The sequence below is a fragment of the Pogona vitticeps genome, chromosome 4, assembly GCF_051106095.1.
Source record: "Pogona vitticeps strain Pit_001003342236 chromosome 4, PviZW2.1, whole genome shotgun sequence".
Lineage (NCBI taxonomy): Eukaryota > Metazoa > Chordata > Lepidosauria > Squamata > Agamidae > Pogona > Pogona vitticeps.
In genome coordinates this window covers 7,837,551-7,855,383 of record NC_135786.1, presented here as the reverse complement: position 1 = coordinate 7,855,383, position 17,833 = coordinate 7,837,551, and the positions used below count along the sequence as shown (strand labels likewise).

Genomic DNA, 17,833 nt, shown 5'->3' with positions numbered 1-17,833 from the left:
GATACGTTTGGACGAGATGGAGAAGCCCAAAGGAAGAGATTTCTTTTGATCTTCTGACAAGGGGGCTTGCAAACCAAGGATGGGTGGCCTTCATCCAGCATTCTGGAGTGAGAAACTGCCCCAGTCCACAAGCTGCCAAGGGCTGTCTACATATGCAGATTTTCTACACAAAATCAGGTGGACACAAAACCTACAGAAGGTCCCAGGTTGGGTCCTCAGTGATCTCCACGTAACATCTGGAAAGGCCTGAGTACCAATCAGTACAAGAAATTCTGAGCCAAACAGACCAGTACTTAAGATCCAGTATAAGCCACCTTCCCGCATTCTTTTACAGGAGCAACTCCAAAAAACCTGAAGAGACAGACCTTTTTTTGCAGGCTGTTGGTTCCATTCTACCACAACATGATGCATGATGTGATGCCATTTTATTAAGGAATGTCTCAACACTGACATGAGGCACGGTGTGGGGGATGTGCAGAGCAATGACGCTCCGTCACGTGTTGCGTTATGGGAGACATTACAAGGAAAAGGAACAAGAAGACATGGGTTTAGCCAAGTAGAGAAAGAAAAAAAAAATTCATTGCCTCAGACCGTTATGAAAGAAAGAATTATTTTCGTATCTCCCAAGGCTCACTGCAAGAAAAGTGCTCGTAGGATGGAATTTGCAAAATTCTTGAGAATTTGCAAGCAGGGTTTCTCCAGTAAAGTGCACACAAACCAGTGTGTGTGCACTTTTAAGTCCAAGGAGCTAAAATGAACAGTTGAAAATAAAACACAAACACACACACACTATTTACTCCACCCTTTTCCATGATACATATTATGGTGTCCCAATAAAGGTATTATCCATCTTTACTTTTTGAAGAGAGTTGACTCTTTGTCATTGTCATTGTTGTTCTACTTAAACACAGCCACAAAACAACAGGAAAAGTAGCAGACAAAGGTTCGGGTACTTAATCCTTTTGGGGGGGGGCTACTTATCCACAGGAGATTGCCCTCCCCAAGCTTTTTCTCTGCCTAAAAAGTAGCATTTCCTCTGCAGCAAAGATGCTTGGAAAGGAAAGTAAATGATTAAGCAACATTTTCCCCATCAGCTCATTCTCATTCTCATTCTCATTCTCTCTCTCTCTCTCTCTCTCTCTCTCTCTCTCTCTCTCTCTCCACTGCTCTGATCAAGGTAGATACCCTTCCAGCTTCTCTTGCGCTCAATGTCGCATTGAGCTTGGCTTGAGATACTCAACGTAGTTCCAGATTCTTCTCTCCCACGCTCTCAAGGGCCTTGCTATTGAACGTGACACACATTTCCTGGCTGATTTATGCAGTAATCTTTTGTTTTCCCCTCCCCTCCCCTCAATGCCAAGATTAGCACAAAAAATGTGACGTGAAGATTTTAAAAGGATACAGATTTATCCATCTGTTCCTGCCCCCACCCCACCCCCAAAAAACTCCAAACTCTGTTGCCACTTCAAGCTACAAAAGCCAAGGTGGACATAGGAGGGTTCCGGTTGTCAATAGGTTGGCCCTTTAGATGTAATGAGCTACTCTGCTTGTTCTTTTTCCATCCCTACCGAACACAAGTTGGCAGAGTTTTCTTCCTCCCTATAGAGCCGGGTCCCCAACCTTGGGTCCCCACAAGTTCTTGCATCAAAACACCCAGAATCCTTCACCACTCGCTGTCCTGGCCAGAATTTCTGGGAGTTGCAATCTAAGAACACCTGAGTTACTCCAAGTTGGGAACCACTGTGTAGAGGATCATAACTTGCTCCAGAGTTTCACATTCCGGTGATCCTTTATATCCCTGTTTCAGCAGAACAGATTTTTAAATGTGCCCATTCTCCAGTACCCAGGAATTTCTGCCATGTCATCTTTCCTTCACTCCATTGCTACTCCTGAATGCGGTTCTTCTTGCCTAAACATTGCTCTTCAAACTTCATCCCTCTGATTCCCTTATTCTAACAGTACTCACATAATATGTGCCATGACATTGGCTCCAATTCATGGTTACCTTTTCCAGAGTCTCCAGATATAGATTGATCAGACATCCTTTACCATTCCCTCCTTGTGGGGTGCTCTGGAACCAGGTAGTCTGGAGAAACTCTTGCTTAAAGGTTGTAGCTGTGTTCTGTTCCAGTGGTGTGCATACGTTCCTGGCAGGAAGCGGCCGCTGCCAGCAGGCGGTTGTTGTTTAGTCGTTAAGTCGTGTCCAACTCTTCGTGACCCCGTGGACCAGAGCATGCCAAGCCCTCCTGTCTTCCACTGCCTCCCGGAGTTGGGTCAAATTCATGTTGGTCGCTTCGATGACGCTGTCCAACCATCTCATCCTCTGTCGTCCCCTTCTTGTCTTGCCCTCACACTTTCCTAACATCAGGGTCTTTTCCAGGGAGTCTTTTCTTCTCATGAGATGGCCAGAGTATTAGAGCCTCAGCTTCAGGATCTGTCCCTCCAATGAGCACTCAGGGTTGATTTCCTTCAAAATGGATAGGTTTGTTCTCCTTGCAGTCCAGGGGACTCTCAAGAGTCTCCTTCAGCTCCACAATTCAAAAGAATCAATTCTTCGGTGGTCAGCCCCTATTCTGCCCTTTTGTTTAGAGATAGAGCATAAGATCATGGAGCTATTTCAGCCAGTCCTGGTTACAATTAGGTAACTAGTATCCTATCTGAATTCTAACAACCTACTATGTAATCCCCCTTCATGGATTGCTGCCTTGTCGTGGTGAAGGGGCTTGAGTAACTCAGAGAAGCTATGGGCTATGCCGTGCAGGGACATCCAAGACGGACAGGACATAGTGAGGGCCTGGCGTGCAATGGTCCATAGGGTCATGAAGAGTCGGGCACGACTAAACGACAACTATGTAATCATGCTAAGTAAATAAAAGAGCTCTCAGGGCGTTGCTTGTAGGCTCCGCTGGCTCGGATATCCGTTGTCGACTCCTTTGTTCTTTCTCTAAGGCAATTAGCCTTCCTTTGTTCTGTGATCGCCTGCGCTGGATCTTTTGGTACAAGGCACCAAAGCCTCTCGTTCTGCAGCCAGAGACCCAGCTCCGTGAGCTGTCCAACCAGCTAGTACTAGGATGCTATGCTGTAGATAAAAGACTCAGACTGAACATATGTTTATTTTAATTAAGAATTCTTGTAAGAGAGGCACACAATAGTGCTGTATCCCGGCAGTCAGTTCTTGGGAGACCCTGAAACTACCCTTCTATATATTACAGCTTGTCCTAATCTAACACAGTTGATGTGGGGTTCAAACAAGAGAACCCCATTTGTATCATCCTCCTCTTTGAGAAACAGCAACCATAATCCTGCACTATAGATTGCAAATACAGTCATTTCCTGGCACAGTATTTGGGTATTTGTTGATGCAGAGTATAAATAGAATTTGGATCTCCACCGTCCAAGCCCATTTTTTTTAAACTTTGTAAATCCTGGAGTTCTAAACACAGTCAGATAGCTCATCAGGAGGAATTATTTGCTGGCATGCGCTCCCTCCCAGGAAAACAAATGGCACTCTGGATTCTGGCTTGGTGTCCAGTGGGAATTGATCCTCCCAGAAGGTGCGTCTCTCCTTGCCTCTGCTGGGTCCCTGAAGCATAACTCTGCCAAACAGAGAGGTGGGGGAACCACCACCGAGCACTATTTTTAACCTCAGGAGGAAGACGGAGACACAGATACAGGAAATCAGCACTATATTTGTCTTTTTTACTAAGCCTTTCATAACACTTGATGTTCCGACGCTATGAAGAAATATTTTTCTCTCTCCCCCTTTTTTTGGTATTGTTTTGTTTTTATTTGGATTTGACCTGACATGCTATTAGGAAATGTATGTATCCACTTCATGGAGATAAGATACCTCCTGAAAACTAAGGCAGTGCCTTATGTGCAGATTTCCACTGATCTTTTGCCTTTGAAAATGCGGACATTTTGCAAAACTCTAATGCAAACCCTCCCGGATGACGGGTGGTGGATCAGTAAATTTGGAAGTACAGCTGCTTATCAGAGAAACCCCATCCCTTCATCAAAAGAAGTGTTTGGAAAAATTAAAAGCTTTTGCTTGTTCCATTCCAAACCTCCCCTAACCTCAACTATTTTGCAACAATATTTTTCTCCCAGTCATGGTGAGGACTACAGCTAAGCTCAGAGGGAATGGGGAAGCCTGGCAAATTATGTTATAGTCTCTAGTATTCAGTAAATTTAGAGACTTCTACCCTAGAAGCCTTTGCTCCATTACACTGGTGCCAGCACACACTCACACCCCCAGAAAGCCATCCCTGGGACCTTGTTTTGCTACAAAGTCTGCCAAGCAATACCCACAAGCAATACCCGACCAGAAGTTGTAGCAAGGCTGGCCCGGAGGAAGCCTGAAGACCAAGCCCATCCAGGATAGTGCATAGAATAAGCATTGGTGTAGGCATCCATTTTGAAGGGAAGGCACTCATCATGGCAGGTTCCGGAACCACATTCTCAAAGAGAATCCCCAAAGTTAGGAAGCCATGTTTACCTGTATTGGTTTACACCTGTTTATATGTGTAGATGAGAGATGAACATGATCCACTCATCTTGGATTGCACGCCTGCCCTTCTCTGCCTCCTTCGGCAGCTGACCACTCTGACAAGGAGGACAGATAGGGTTTCTCCCCGTGCAGCCAATGAGTGGTCAGCTGCCGGAGGGGGCAGGGAAGGGCAAGCTGAGCTCCTGGCCAGACTGGAGCACCACCAAAAAGAGGAGAATGCTGGCAACATGTGACACCTGATGAGTGGGCTGGCCGGCCGGGGGGGGGAAGGGAGGGATCCACGGGGCACCTGTGGCATGATGACCAGAGTCCTGCCCACCTCTTGTGTCAATGTTTTTAGTAAGCTGTCTCACTCACTCGCTTGCTCTCTCCCTCATGTGCATGCACACATGTGCGCACATGCTCATGCACACACACAGATGCAGAAGTATCTGGGAAGTAAAAAATACTTGCATTTTTCTTCTCATCTTCAGTTAAAAGCAATGTCTTGGCTCACTAAGACATCCATTTGGGGGAAAAAACTGTCCCCTCAGACTTTGACTCCTTCATGGGAGCAAACAGACCAGCCCTTTTTCATCAACAACAGCATGAGCATACAAAATCTTTCATCTTCTGCTTTTAAAGTTTGTGTTCGGGGCAGGTTGTATACAAAATACAGCACAAACGAAAGTGCACCAAAATGTTCGTCAATCTCACCCAGCAGTGAGGAAATTCTGAAATGTTTTCTTACCCCTTGCAAGAAGAAAATAAGCGAACGCTGTGAAAGCTGACCGTGAAAAAGCAGTGAAGTGACAGTCACAGAATCGTGAGGGTCACCGCTATGTTCAGAGAGGGGAAGAAAGTGTGAAGGGGGTTGCCAAAGAGGTGTTTGCTGGCTGAGGCTTTTGGGCAGATGTCGTCCAAAAGAGAAATCTTCCCCATATCTGGAGATGGCAAGTAACAGGATTCCAGCAAATCTGGACATCCCAAAACTTCTGCCTTGCAAACCCTAGCACCTCTGTAATTCAGGGCATAAGAAATACGTATTTTCTCATCCTTGATAGAAAAAGGTGTCCCAGCACCTCATGACAGACTGCATCAAAATTAGCAACTGATGTGAGATTTTTGTCTCCCATACCTGCAGGGGAGAGAAAAACATGCTGGGGTTTTTTTTCCACCCGAACATTTTCTGCACAAAACACAAGTTTCTGTACAACCAATGCAGTTTTTTGCACACACAAAATTCTTCCACTAAGTTTTCACCAAAAAGGAAGAATGAAATATATATATATATTTCAGTTGCTTTGGTTGGTTGCTTTCCCTGCAAGAGCAAAGCAAGCAAAGATCTACCACCATAACTGAACCACCCAAAAGGAGAGGAGCACCCAACCAGGTCTGTGCAAAGGTCTACCAGGCCCAGCGACCTCTTTTCAACAAGAGCAAACCACGTCCATCCAGGAAATCCAGAATAGGAAGATAGCCATCTGGCCCACACAGAACAAACCCTGCACCAGCTCATGTTCAGTGGCAAACCTCCTCAGATCATGAAGATTCCATATAGCTAAATGGCAATGACATTCTCTTCCACGTCCCTGTTCTAAAATCCCGAGAACCAGAAGCCAGAAAGGAACGCAGGAAGGAAGTGAGAAAAAGTCAAGTTATCTGTCAGCCAGGAAATCAAAGCCCTGGGATCTTTTAGATACATACCAAGTTGGATGAAAACCAATACAGTGGTGCCTCGCTAGACGATTGCCTCGCGGGATGATTAATCTGCTAGACGATGAGTTTTTGCAATCGCTGTTGCGCTTCGCAAAATGGTTTCCTATGGACGATTTTCGCTAGACGACGATTTTCCCCATTGGAACGCATTGAATAGATTTCAGTGCATTCCAATGGGGAACCGCACTTCAGAAAACGATGGTTTCCTTTGGACGCTTTTCGCTAGATGACAATTTTTCCCCATTGGAATGCATTAAATACTGTATATGTCTATGCATTCCAATGGGGAACTGCGTTTCACAAAACGATGTTTTCACAAGACAGCGATTTTCACAGAACGAATTAACATTGTTTAGCGAGGCACCACTGTACCTGAATAATTTTTGTTGGGAGACTACTGGAACCCTGGGAGCTGTCTTAGTGGTGGTTCTGAGCAGCGCCTATATAAATTAAGTTCCATGTACTGCAACACAGACAATGCCAAAGGCATCATGGCCAGAGATTTGGAGAAGTGTGGTCCCAACCAGAAATGTTTCTCAGCTGTGGCACTTAAAACACAAGGGGAAATGGGAAGGAACGTAAAAAGCAGCATGAAAATAAGACTTTGTTTTTAAGAACCAACAGGGAAGTTCAAGAAGGTTCTGAAAGAAAATTTATGAACACACAAATTTTCCAAGACGTTTGAACACATGCAAACAGCAGAACATCACTATCAAGAAGCACTTCCCAGACATTTGGCTTCATGCGCAACAGGGACGAGCACTACATGACCCTCAAAATAGTGTTGCACTGCAAGCCCCATCATTCCTCACCACTGCTGATGCTGAGCAGTCCAGCAACATCTGGAGGACGGCCCGGTTCCTCATCCTCAGCACAAGGCACCAAGCTTTTGACAGCAGACGTGTTCCACTGTTCTGTGGAAGCCCACTCAGCGATTCGGTTGCATGAATCAATGCTCCTTCACCACTTGATTCGGGCTGATCCCTTTCTACTGCAGATCCCGCAGCACCGAGCATCCATGGGTCCTGCTTGCTCACCTGAATCAGACCAGCTGCAGGGTTCCTCCTCTTCTCAAAATGCTTTTGACGGTGCTGCTCTTGAACCTTCAGGGCAAACCCAGAACCTAGAATACCCTGGAACAAAAAGTGACATTATTTCCATTTAATCCCATGCATTGACACTCTGTCTCGGTTTCCTGTCACTTAATCCAGATGAAAAAGAAGCAGCTTCCTTTTTGGAATGATAAAGAGAAGACAAAGTGCTACATTCCTCCAAATGTTTAGAAGGCAAGTGAAAACTGATGAAAAGCCTGCAGCTTAACCAGGAGCATTAAGATTTATTTGCAGATACCCAGGACTGCCAGAAAGATGAACAAGCGGGTCCTAGAGCAAATCAAGCCTGAACTATCTATGGAGGCAAAATCAACAAAAAGGAGGCTGTTTGACTTTGGACACATCCTGAGAAGGCAAGATTCTTTGGAAAAGACAATCCTACAGAGAAAGGTGGAAGGCAGCAGGAAAAGAGGAAGGCCATAATGGGATGGACTGGTTCTCTAAAGGAAGCCACAGGCTTGAGTTTGCAAGACCTGACCAGGGCAGTTGAGGACACAACATTCTGGAGATGGCTCCTTCATAGGGTCACCATGAGTTGGAGGCAACTTGATAGCACACAACAGCAACCACGGATTTATCTCAATTTAATTCTGCAAGCACATCCTCTAGAAAAGTGACCTGAGCTCCAAATTCATGACAACCCACTGAGCTGAAGGTGGAAGTAATTAACACAGAGGTGTGCCATGCGGGACCACGGACATTTCAGACAATATTTCTGAGACCCTACCTGGCCGTGTACACACAGCCAACACGAAAGGACACCTTCAGCATCCAAGAGGAGATTGACTTCCCTAGATGGGGTTTATTTTTCATCATAAAATCCCCAAATCTTGCCCTATATACATACGTCGGCACACTTCTAAGATCACGCACACGGATGGCCCAGCCTATTGTCTGGCACCGGGAGGTAGGCCAGTGAGCAAATCCAAGTCAGACTTTAGATGAACCATTCCATCTGGCCCTAACTATGGACAATTCAAAAGAACAATTATTTCTGAATCCAAAGGCCAGGAGAGGCTGATCTCACTATAAAACAGCTAAAAAATCCCAAGCAAATGCTAGCTTTTGGGCCACATGGAGCCTCATTGGTCAACACTTCTCTACAGACAGTGCAGTGAAAATTCAAGAGTTCCAAAAATCATGGCTAGCTGCCCGTTTCAAAACGAGGGCTGTAAAGTAAATCCAGAAATGTTAATTTTCACTTCCACATCTGGCGATGTTGATTGAAATTGTCCCAAACTCCTCAATTTTTAAATTATTTATTAGTGGTCTAATAGAGGTTTCACACACACCCCTTCCTTGCCTTTGAATTCGGTACCAAGGCCACACGGCTTTTTTAAACATTTGTTCATCATTTCTTAACGCACTTCAGGTCTATTAAACCACATGTGGGACGTACTGTGATATACGAACATTATTCTTCTCAGGCACCATAATTAACGCAGGTGCAAAAACACAGCCAGGATTGTTTGAAGGACCATTTAATTGTCCCCCAAACTTGCCTGATCAGGGTTCTCTCTCTCTCTCTCTCTCTCTCTCTCTTCTTCTACGACCAAAGAAAGAACACCCACAGTTGGGAATAATGTGCACCATGCATTTTAGGTAATTGTTACTCATTACTTTTTAATTTAATTAACTTACTTCAATGTAATGCTTGGTGATTCATTAGCAAGGCTCATTACTCATTGTTAAGAAAATGACAGGCCACTAATGCATCACCAATGTGTTGCTTTGGAAGTTTTTTAACAAATACATGCTAAAAACGGCCAAAATCTTCCCCTTCCAAAGCAGTACTTTAGGGGCACCAAGTAAATGCCACCCCTCATACTAAAAACATAAAAATTTAACAATCATTGGCTGTTGCTTAGCATAGTAAATCATAGTAGAATAGACCCAATGCGTCAGTGCACATTTAGTAGGTTCGTTAATTCCAGTGGGCCTACTCTTGCGGCAACTTACTTTAGTGAAATAAGTTGCAATGAGAATAGGTGCATTTGAATCTATGGAATTTATGGAGCAGTTGACCCACCAAATCCCCACAGATTCGGTGGGCCTATTTAGTGGGACTCAGTATGGTAAGGAACAGGATTCCAGCCATTGTGTTGGTGTTTAGATGTAAAAACAGGGCACTGTGGCACACACGTTGTGAACCACTGATCTTGGACACACATTTTCAGAAAGGTAGCCATTTCAGTCAGTTTCAACATGGGGGGGGGGGGAAGGAAACCAAAACAGTACTCCAAAAATGATTTGTTTCTCTTGCTCCTCTTTGGTTTATTTCAAATAAAACTTAGGATTGAAAAATACCCACTTACAGCGGGGAGAGCGAAAAAGGAAACACCGATCAAGGTGAATGTTGCCGCAAGAAGGCGTCCATTCCATGTCTTCGGACACTTGTCCCCATAGCCGATGGTGGTCAAAGTAATCTGAGGGGGAAAAAACAAATTTACATCATGAATTACCTATTAGGATCATGTTGGCTCAATGCCGGAGGCATTTAAACAACATACGCGTAAATATGGAACTTCACTTCTGAATGTGTTCTGTGAGGATCTGTCCGAAACCACCAAACTTTAAATCTTTATCATTAAAAAGAGAGAGGGGGGAAAATCATATTAAATATTTTACTTGTCTTGTTCTATACCTTCTAACGTTAAGCATGTTATAGGTGGGAAAATCATAATGAACCAGAAAACAAAAACTCAGAATCAAATTTTGAAAACACAGGCCTCAGCTTCTGCAAGATGCCTTGAATTGGGTAAAAGGCGCCATATTGCATGTATTTATCACTGCTTATTAAAAAGGAACATAGTAGATAATGGCCACAGTGCAATCCAAAAACTGCATGTTAAGACTTCTTTTTCAGTAGACAATCATTTTGGATGCACTGTAGACTTTTTAATGTAGTGCCATTCAAAGATGTTTCTCTCTCTCTCTCTCTCTCTCTCTCTCCTCTCTCTCTCTCTCTCTCTCTCTCTCTCTCTCTCACACACACACACACACACACACACACACACACACACACACACACACACACACACACACACACACACACACACACACACACACACACACACACACACACTTACAATTTGAAATAACAAAAGCCTAGAAGAACCTCTACCATGTGTCTGATCCAGAACCCTTGAAGAAAGGGCTAAGAAAGCCAATATAAAGGTGAAAACACTCATTCAGAGAAATCCAGTTCTAGAAGGAGTGGTCATTCAAATGGGGGAAAAGGTACAATTGTGAAAACATGCTGAAAGGAAAAACACAAGTGTCACTGAAATATAAAAAGGGTTTCTTTTGTATGTACAGTTCCATAGCCATGGATTACAAAGCAGATCGTATTCATGGGCAAAAAATATATATATGTAAACACACAAAAGACATATTTGACTAAGGATCTTAGGTCCTTTGCATGGTAATTTGCAAGCCAGATCTCCTCCTTTTCCAAGCTTGCTTTGCTACAAAATACTCTGTTTTGGGGGGCAACCACTTTTTGAAAGATGCCATGCTTACTCAGCTATCTTACAGGGTCCAAGCATCCACCCAAGGCAAACGCTTCTTCTTTCAACACAGGCACATTTTCCTAGCCTTCAAATGTAGTAGCATCTCTTGTCCCTCCATGGAACATATGAATGGCACAAATGAATGCTGTACAGAATATAGCAGAAATGGGATATGTGACGTTAAATTTTAGCCTACGACTTCCAGGACGCCCCAGCTAGCATGGTCAGCAGGGCATCTGAGGAGATGTAATTAAAAAGATGTGATGTTTTCTATTTCTTCTATACAATCGTCGTCTAGTCGTTTAGTTGTGTCCGACTCTTTGTGACCCCATGGACCAGAGCACGCCAGGCCCTCCTGTCTTCCACTGCCTCCCGCAGTTGGGTCAAATTCATGTTGGTCGCTTCGATGACCCTGTCCAGCCATCTCATCCTCTGTTGTCCCCTTCTCTCCTCTTGCCTTCACACTTTCCCAGCATTAAGGTCTTTTTCAGGGAGTCTTCTCTTCTCATGAGATGGCCAAAGTACTGGAGCCTCAGCTTCAGGATCTGTCCTTCCAGTGAGCACTCAGGGTTGATTTCCTTCAGAATGGATAGGTTTGTTCTCCTTGCAGTCCAAGCGACTCTCAAGAGCCTCCTCCAGCACCACAAATCAAAGGCATCAATTCTTCAGCGGTCAGCTATCTTTATGGTCCAGCTCTCACTTCCATACATAGCTACTGGAAAAACCATAGCTTTGACTATTCGGACTTTTGTTGGCAAGGTGATGTCTCTGCTTTTTAAGATGCTGTCAAGGTTTGCCATCACTTTCCTCCCAAGAAGCAGGCGTCTTTTAATTTCATGGCTGCTGTTTCCATCTGCAGTGATCATGGAGCCCAAGAAAGTAAAATCTGTCACTGCCTCCATATCTTCCCCTTCAATTCCCAGGAGGTGATGGGACCAGCGGCCATGACCTTAGTTTTCTTGATGTTGAGCTTCAGACTGTTTTTTGCACTCTCCTCTTTCACCCTCATTACAAGGTTCTTTAATGCCTCTTCACTTTCTGCCATCAGAGTGGTATCATCTGCATATCGGAGGTTGTTGATATTTCTTCCAGCAATCTTAATTCCGGTTTGGGATTGCTCCAGTCCAGCCTTCCGCATGATGTATTCTGCATATAGGTTAAAAAAGGCTTTTTCGTAGTCAATGAAGCAGAAGTAAATATTTTTCTGGAACTCTCTGGCTTTCTCCATAATCCAGAGCATGTTAGCAATTTGGTCTCGAGTTCCTCTGCCCCTTCGGAATCCAGCTTGTACTTCTATACAATACATACATATAATTAGTAATTCCTGGATGGTGGACATTGTTTCCTTGAAAACAGGAAATAGTAATCTCTCCCCACAAATTTTATGACATTTTTTTCCTATTTTAAACTTTGTTAAGGTACAAGCAGTTTTCATGATGCTCAATACAGTACAGGTGATATAAACCTTTCCTAAAAATTGAGGGCAATTGAAAAGTGACCATTTTTAAATAGTGACCCTATAAGTGAAAGAAATCATTTTGCTTTTTATCCAGCTCTGCAAACTAGCCTCCCTCCATTCAGTACTGGTTAGGTGCCAAGAACCATGTCCAGTTCTGGGCACCAAACTTTCAAAAGGATTCAGACAAGCTGCTAACAAGCAGCTTCTTGGAAGCAGTTTCTTGGAAGAAACCCAAGCTGGAATTAAGATTGCCGGAAGAAATATCAACAACCTCCGATATGCAGATGATACCACTCTGATGGCAGAAAGTGAGGAGGAATTAAAGAACCTTGTAATGAGAGTGAAAGAGGAGAGTGCAAAAAACGGTCTGAAACTCAACATCAAAAAAACTAAGATCACGGCCACTGGTCCCATCACCTCCTGGGAAATAGAAGGGGAAGATATGGAGGCAGTGTCAAATTTTATCTTCCTGGGCTCCATGATCACTGCAGATGGAGACAGTAGCCCTGAAATTAAAAGACGCCTTCTTCTTGGGAGGAAAGCGATGACAAATCTTGACAGCATCTTGAAAAGCAGAGACATCACCTTGCCAACAAAAGTCCGAATAGTCAAAGCTATGGTTTTTCCTGTCGTGATGTATGGAAGTGAGAGCTGGACCATAAAGAAAGCTGACCGCCGAAGAATTGATGCCTTTGAATTGTGGTGCTGGAGGAGGCTCTTGAGAATCCCCTGGACTGCAAGGAGAACAAACCTATCAGTTCTAAAGGAAATCAACCCTGAGTGCTCACTGGAAGGACAGATACTGAAGCTGAGGCTCCAGTACTTTGGCCATCTCATGAGAAGAAAAGGGTCCTTGGAAAAAACCTTGATGTTAGGAAGGTGTGATGGCAAGAGGAGAAGGGGACGACCGAGGATGAGATGGCTGGACAGTGTCTGCGAAGCAACCAACATGAACCTGACACAACTCCGGGAGGCAGTAGAAGACAGGAGGGCCTGGCGTGCTCTGGTCCATGGGGTCACGAAGAGTCGGACACGACTAAACGACTAAACACACACACACACACACACACGCTAACAAGTTCATAAGAGGGCAACAGGGGACAGGAAATCAAGCCCTAGGAGGAAAGACTGAAAGAACCGGGCACATTTTAGCCTTTTGAAAAGAAGATGGAGGAGTGATATGGTGGCACTTTTCAAATACTTGAAAGACTGTTGTACAGAGGAGGGGGCAGGATATGTTCTTAATCATCCCAGAGTGCAAGACACGTAACAATGGGCTCAAGTTAAAGGAGGCCAGCTTTTGGTTGAATATCGGGAAAAACTTTCTGACCGTTAGAGCAGTACAACAATGGAACGAAAATGAACCAAATTACAGACGGGGGGGGGGGGGGAAACTGGGCTGGTTCATGGTTCAGTTTGTGACCCAGTACAGGGAGCCCATTTTGCCAAAATGAAATGAAGGGCCAATTTTTTTTTCAGCTAGGGGGCAGGTCGTGTGCAAAAGCAGCGGCCCCAGGTCCCATGCAAGGAAACAGGCGGCTTGCCGCCTCTTAGGATGGAGGTGGCAGTGGCAGGAAGACCAGGGAGGGAGGCAACAGGGGCAGTGGGAAGAGGGCAGGAGCAGGTAGGTCCCCCTCCCCAGCCGTGAACCAGGAAAACAAACTGCAAACCAGTTCGTATTTTAAGGGATTCACAGTGATTCGTGGCAAAACACGAAGAGCACCGAGTCAACACATTTTGCAGTTCATGCCCATCTCTAGCGGCAAGTGCTCCACAACTGGAGGTGTTCAAGAGAAATTTAGACAACTATCTGTCAGATCTGCTTTGATTTGGAGTCCTGCCTTGAGCAGGAGATTGGACTCGATGGTTCTCATAGGTCCCTTCCAACTCCATGATTCTGTGATTCTAAGAAATTTCCCCCCTGCAATTCACTGAACTTTGAAATCTTTTGAGGACAGATTAGTTTCCCCACCCTCTACCCTAATTCTGTCAACATCACAGACCCACCAGTTAATTTTCCCTTCCAAACAGAGGAGCTGCCGGGATCTGACTTGTCATTCCATTTATGATTTCCTCCCTACATTGCAGTAAAAGCTAAAATTGCTTGTCTGAAGGATTGGGGGAGGAGGATCAAAAGAAGAAAAAGTAGAAAGGGATAACTAAATTGGTTGGAGAAGCCCAGTAATTGTCACTCTTCTAATCCCATCATCCACACAATGAAAGACAAGAGCTAAACAAAAGAGTCGTCTCTTGTATACAAAGATTTCCTCGTGTCCGGGCGCCGCTTCGACCAAGACTTCATTAATTTTACAAAGCGCACTCATTGCACTTTAAGGAACGCATTAAGAAGTGGCATTATAAATAATTAAGCGGCAAAACCATGTTCGAGCCAGCGACTGAAGCAAATTTTAAAAAAAGAGCAAAGGTCACATCTTGCGCTTTTGTGGTCCCGCATCTGCAGCGCAAGGTCTGGCACGAGATAAAACTGGCATGGCCACAAAATACAATGTTCCAGTTAAAACATTCCCCCCCCCCCACAACGGCCTTCCTTTCCGAGCAGGTAAAGGTAAAGGTTCCCCTTGACATTTACTCCAGTGGTGTCCGACTCTAGGGGGTGGTGCTCATCTCCGTTTCCAAGCCATAGAGCCAGCGTTTGTCCGAAGACAGTTTCCATGGTCACGTGGCCAGCGTGACTAGACACGGAATGCCGTGACCTTCCCACCGAGGTGGTACCTATTTATCTACTTACATTTGCATGCTTTCAAACTGCTAGGTTGGTGGAAGCTGGGACGAGCGACGGGGGCTCACTCCGTCACGTGGATTTGATCTTACGACGGCTGGTCTTCTGACCTTGCAGCACAGAGGCTTTTGCGGTTTAACCCGCAGTGCCACCCATGTCCCTGCTTTCCGGGGAGGCTTTTAATAAATAAATTCTTGCAAACAAAAAGCAAGAACGGCAGGAAGGTCTTTTTCTTAATCTTTCAAAATGCTTTTTAATGTTTGCAGAGAGATTTTGCTTAGTACTTTGGAAGGATTAATATATTTTCTTATTGTTCAGCACTGCTATGTATTATATTCTTGACTATTTAAATATTTGTGTTTTGAAATTCTTTGCAAATTGCCTGCTAGAAAAAATAGGTGTAATTAAAAAACAAATGCTGCTTTATTACCTCGCATGCTGCCTTCAGTAGGTTTGGCTGGGAGGGATCTTTCTAGGCTGGGATGACTGTCAATCAGCCCAGCAGTAACCAATCATTCCTTCCCTGTCACTGATTTTAAAGAGAGCCACGCCTCTCTGCTGCAGTGTCTTTTCCTCTCCCTTTTCAGCCTGCTAGCAGTTAATACACAGGTATGCAGTTAGTGCTATTAGAATGTAACCTGCAAGCGTCTGCTAGAAGCATGCTGTGTGTTTGTTAAAGCCTGTTGTAATAGGCAGTCATTTTTGTACAGTATGTTGGTTTTTATCTATTCAACTGTGAGTAAATGAAACCTTTTTATTCTTTCACTTAGCAGTGTCTCAGAGTTACCAAGATTGTAAGTGCCAGTTGAGAAAATAAGGAGGTGATCTCCTTTGGGGAGACCTGTAACTAATTCTGCTCTGTAACTCTCTGCACCTCTACTGAGCAGCCAGAGGTTTTTAGACAAAATTCAAAACTCTGCAACATTTTCTTGATTAGATTCTGAATCTAAGGATTTCTGAGGCCATGTTATCTTTTAATTGGGGGAGTATTCTTTCAATCCCTAATTTCTACTAAGTAAAGGTTCCCCTTGGCATTTAGTCCAGTCGTGTCCGACTCTAGGGCACTGTGCTCATCCCCGTCTCCAAGCCATAGAGCCAGCGTTTGTCTGAAGACAGTTTCCGTGGTCACGTGGCTAGCATGACTAAACACGGAACGCCATGACCTTCCCACTGAGGTGGTACCTATTTATCTATTCACATTTTTACATGCTTTTGAACAGCTAGGTTGGCAGGAGCTGGGACAAGCGGAGCTCCCTCCATCGTGTGGATTCGATCTTACGACGGCTGGTCTTCCGACCTTGCAGCACAGAGGCTCCTGCAGTTTAACCCGTACTGCCACCATGTCCCTAATTTTTACTAGCCATTATCAATTTACTATGAGGGCAAGAAACAGATACCCAATGAATACTCACCAAGCCCCACCACAGCGCATCAGCGTAGGTGTCAAATTCTGTGTTTTCTCCCTTCTCCGCCAAGTACACCAGAAAAGAGGCTAAAATGAGACATAGGAAACCGATGTACCAGGCAGTGATAAGCTCCTGTAATAAAATTAGAAAGGAAGAGAGTAGAACGGAACCCTTCAGTATGTTCACCTGTCAGATCGCCACAGATTTTAAAGCAGAGACAGAATGAGTACGGAATGTTGATCTGAACACAAGAGAAGTTTCAGGAATGGTTACAAGCATCTAAAGAATATTCTGCCCTCCACAGCTAAGAGGAACTGGCAGCTCAATGAGGACAGTGTGTGCTCCACAACTATAGTACACTGGCTTACAATTTGGGAGTGAATGACCACAGAACAAGTGGGGGGGGTTAGTGGAGAATGAGGGTGCAGTGACTCAGGAAAACAGTTTGCTGGTGGTATGGGCAGGGGCGAGGTGTTTCCAAAAAATCACGTGACGTGTATGAGATTGCCAGCCCCTGATCCATAGTCCAGCAACAGGGTTACAGTAGTGCCTCACTAGACGATGATAATCCATTCCACTGAAATCACTGTCTAGCGAAATCATTGTCTAGCGAAAAGCAAATCGTCGTCTAGCAAAAATTGGTTTGCGAAGCAGGGACCAAACATTGTCCAGCGAAATTCCCCCATAGGAATCACTGTTTTGTGAATCGCTATAGCGATCGCAAAAAGTCAATGTCTGGCGAAAAAACTGTCACACGGGGTAACTGTCTAGCGAGGCACCACTGTACTCTCTTCTGGGGGCAGGCTGGAGCCATTTCTCCACAGACAGAAAGCTGGCTTTAAGCGAGATGGCTCGAAGTGAAGCGAGCCTTTCTGGCGTGATCAGACACGATCCTCCCTGATCATCTGGTCACACTCTTAGATGCTATTAATTCTTCTTTGATTGTTGGAATATGTTACTGTTTTTGTTTCTCAGTGTTGTGTTTTTAATGATGTCAACCACCTTGGGTCCCTTTTCAGGAGCAAAAATAATTGAAAAGAAGACTGAGAGGAGATGGGATAGCACTTTTCAAATACTTGAAAGGATGTCATCCAGAGGAGCAGGATGTGTCCTTGATCATTCCCAGACACGCAACAACAGGCTCAAGTTACAGGAAGCCAGATTTTAGTTGAATATCAGGAAAAACTTTGTAACTGTTAGAGCAGTACGACAATGGAACCAATTCCCAAGAGAGCTGGTGAGCACTCCAGCGCTGGAGGTACTCAAGAAAAATTTGGACAACTGTGGGGAAATTGTATGCTTTTACAATGTATATATCTGTGGCAATAGCAGACATTGTGCTAAGCGCGCAAATCACATATACAGTGTGCTAGCTTTCCTAAAGGATGATTCATTA

At 44.5% G+C, this 17,833-nt stretch overlaps 1 protein-coding gene across 12 annotated transcripts in view; it reads right to left on the bottom strand.

Moving 5' to 3' along the window:
- The window catches only part of KCNQ2 (potassium voltage-gated channel subfamily Q member 2), a 127,361-nt gene that overhangs the window by 54,184 nt on the left and 55,344 nt on the right, over positions 1 to 17,833 (bottom strand). For all 12 annotated transcript variants that reach the window (XR_013544381.1, XM_072996737.2, XM_072996731.2 and 9 more), the window contains exons 5-7: positions 16,444 to 16,569; positions 9,636 to 9,746; positions 7,246 to 7,341 (exon numbers count right to left, since the gene is read on the bottom strand). Coding sequence is in view for 11 of the 12 variants with exons in the window: in XM_072996737.2 (XP_072852838.2) it covers positions 7,246 to 7,341; positions 9,636 to 9,746; positions 16,444 to 16,569 (333 nt within the window). In the remaining variant the exon portion in view is untranslated. The remainder of the gene's footprint in view (positions 1 to 7,245; positions 7,342 to 9,635; positions 9,747 to 16,443; positions 16,570 to 17,833) is intronic.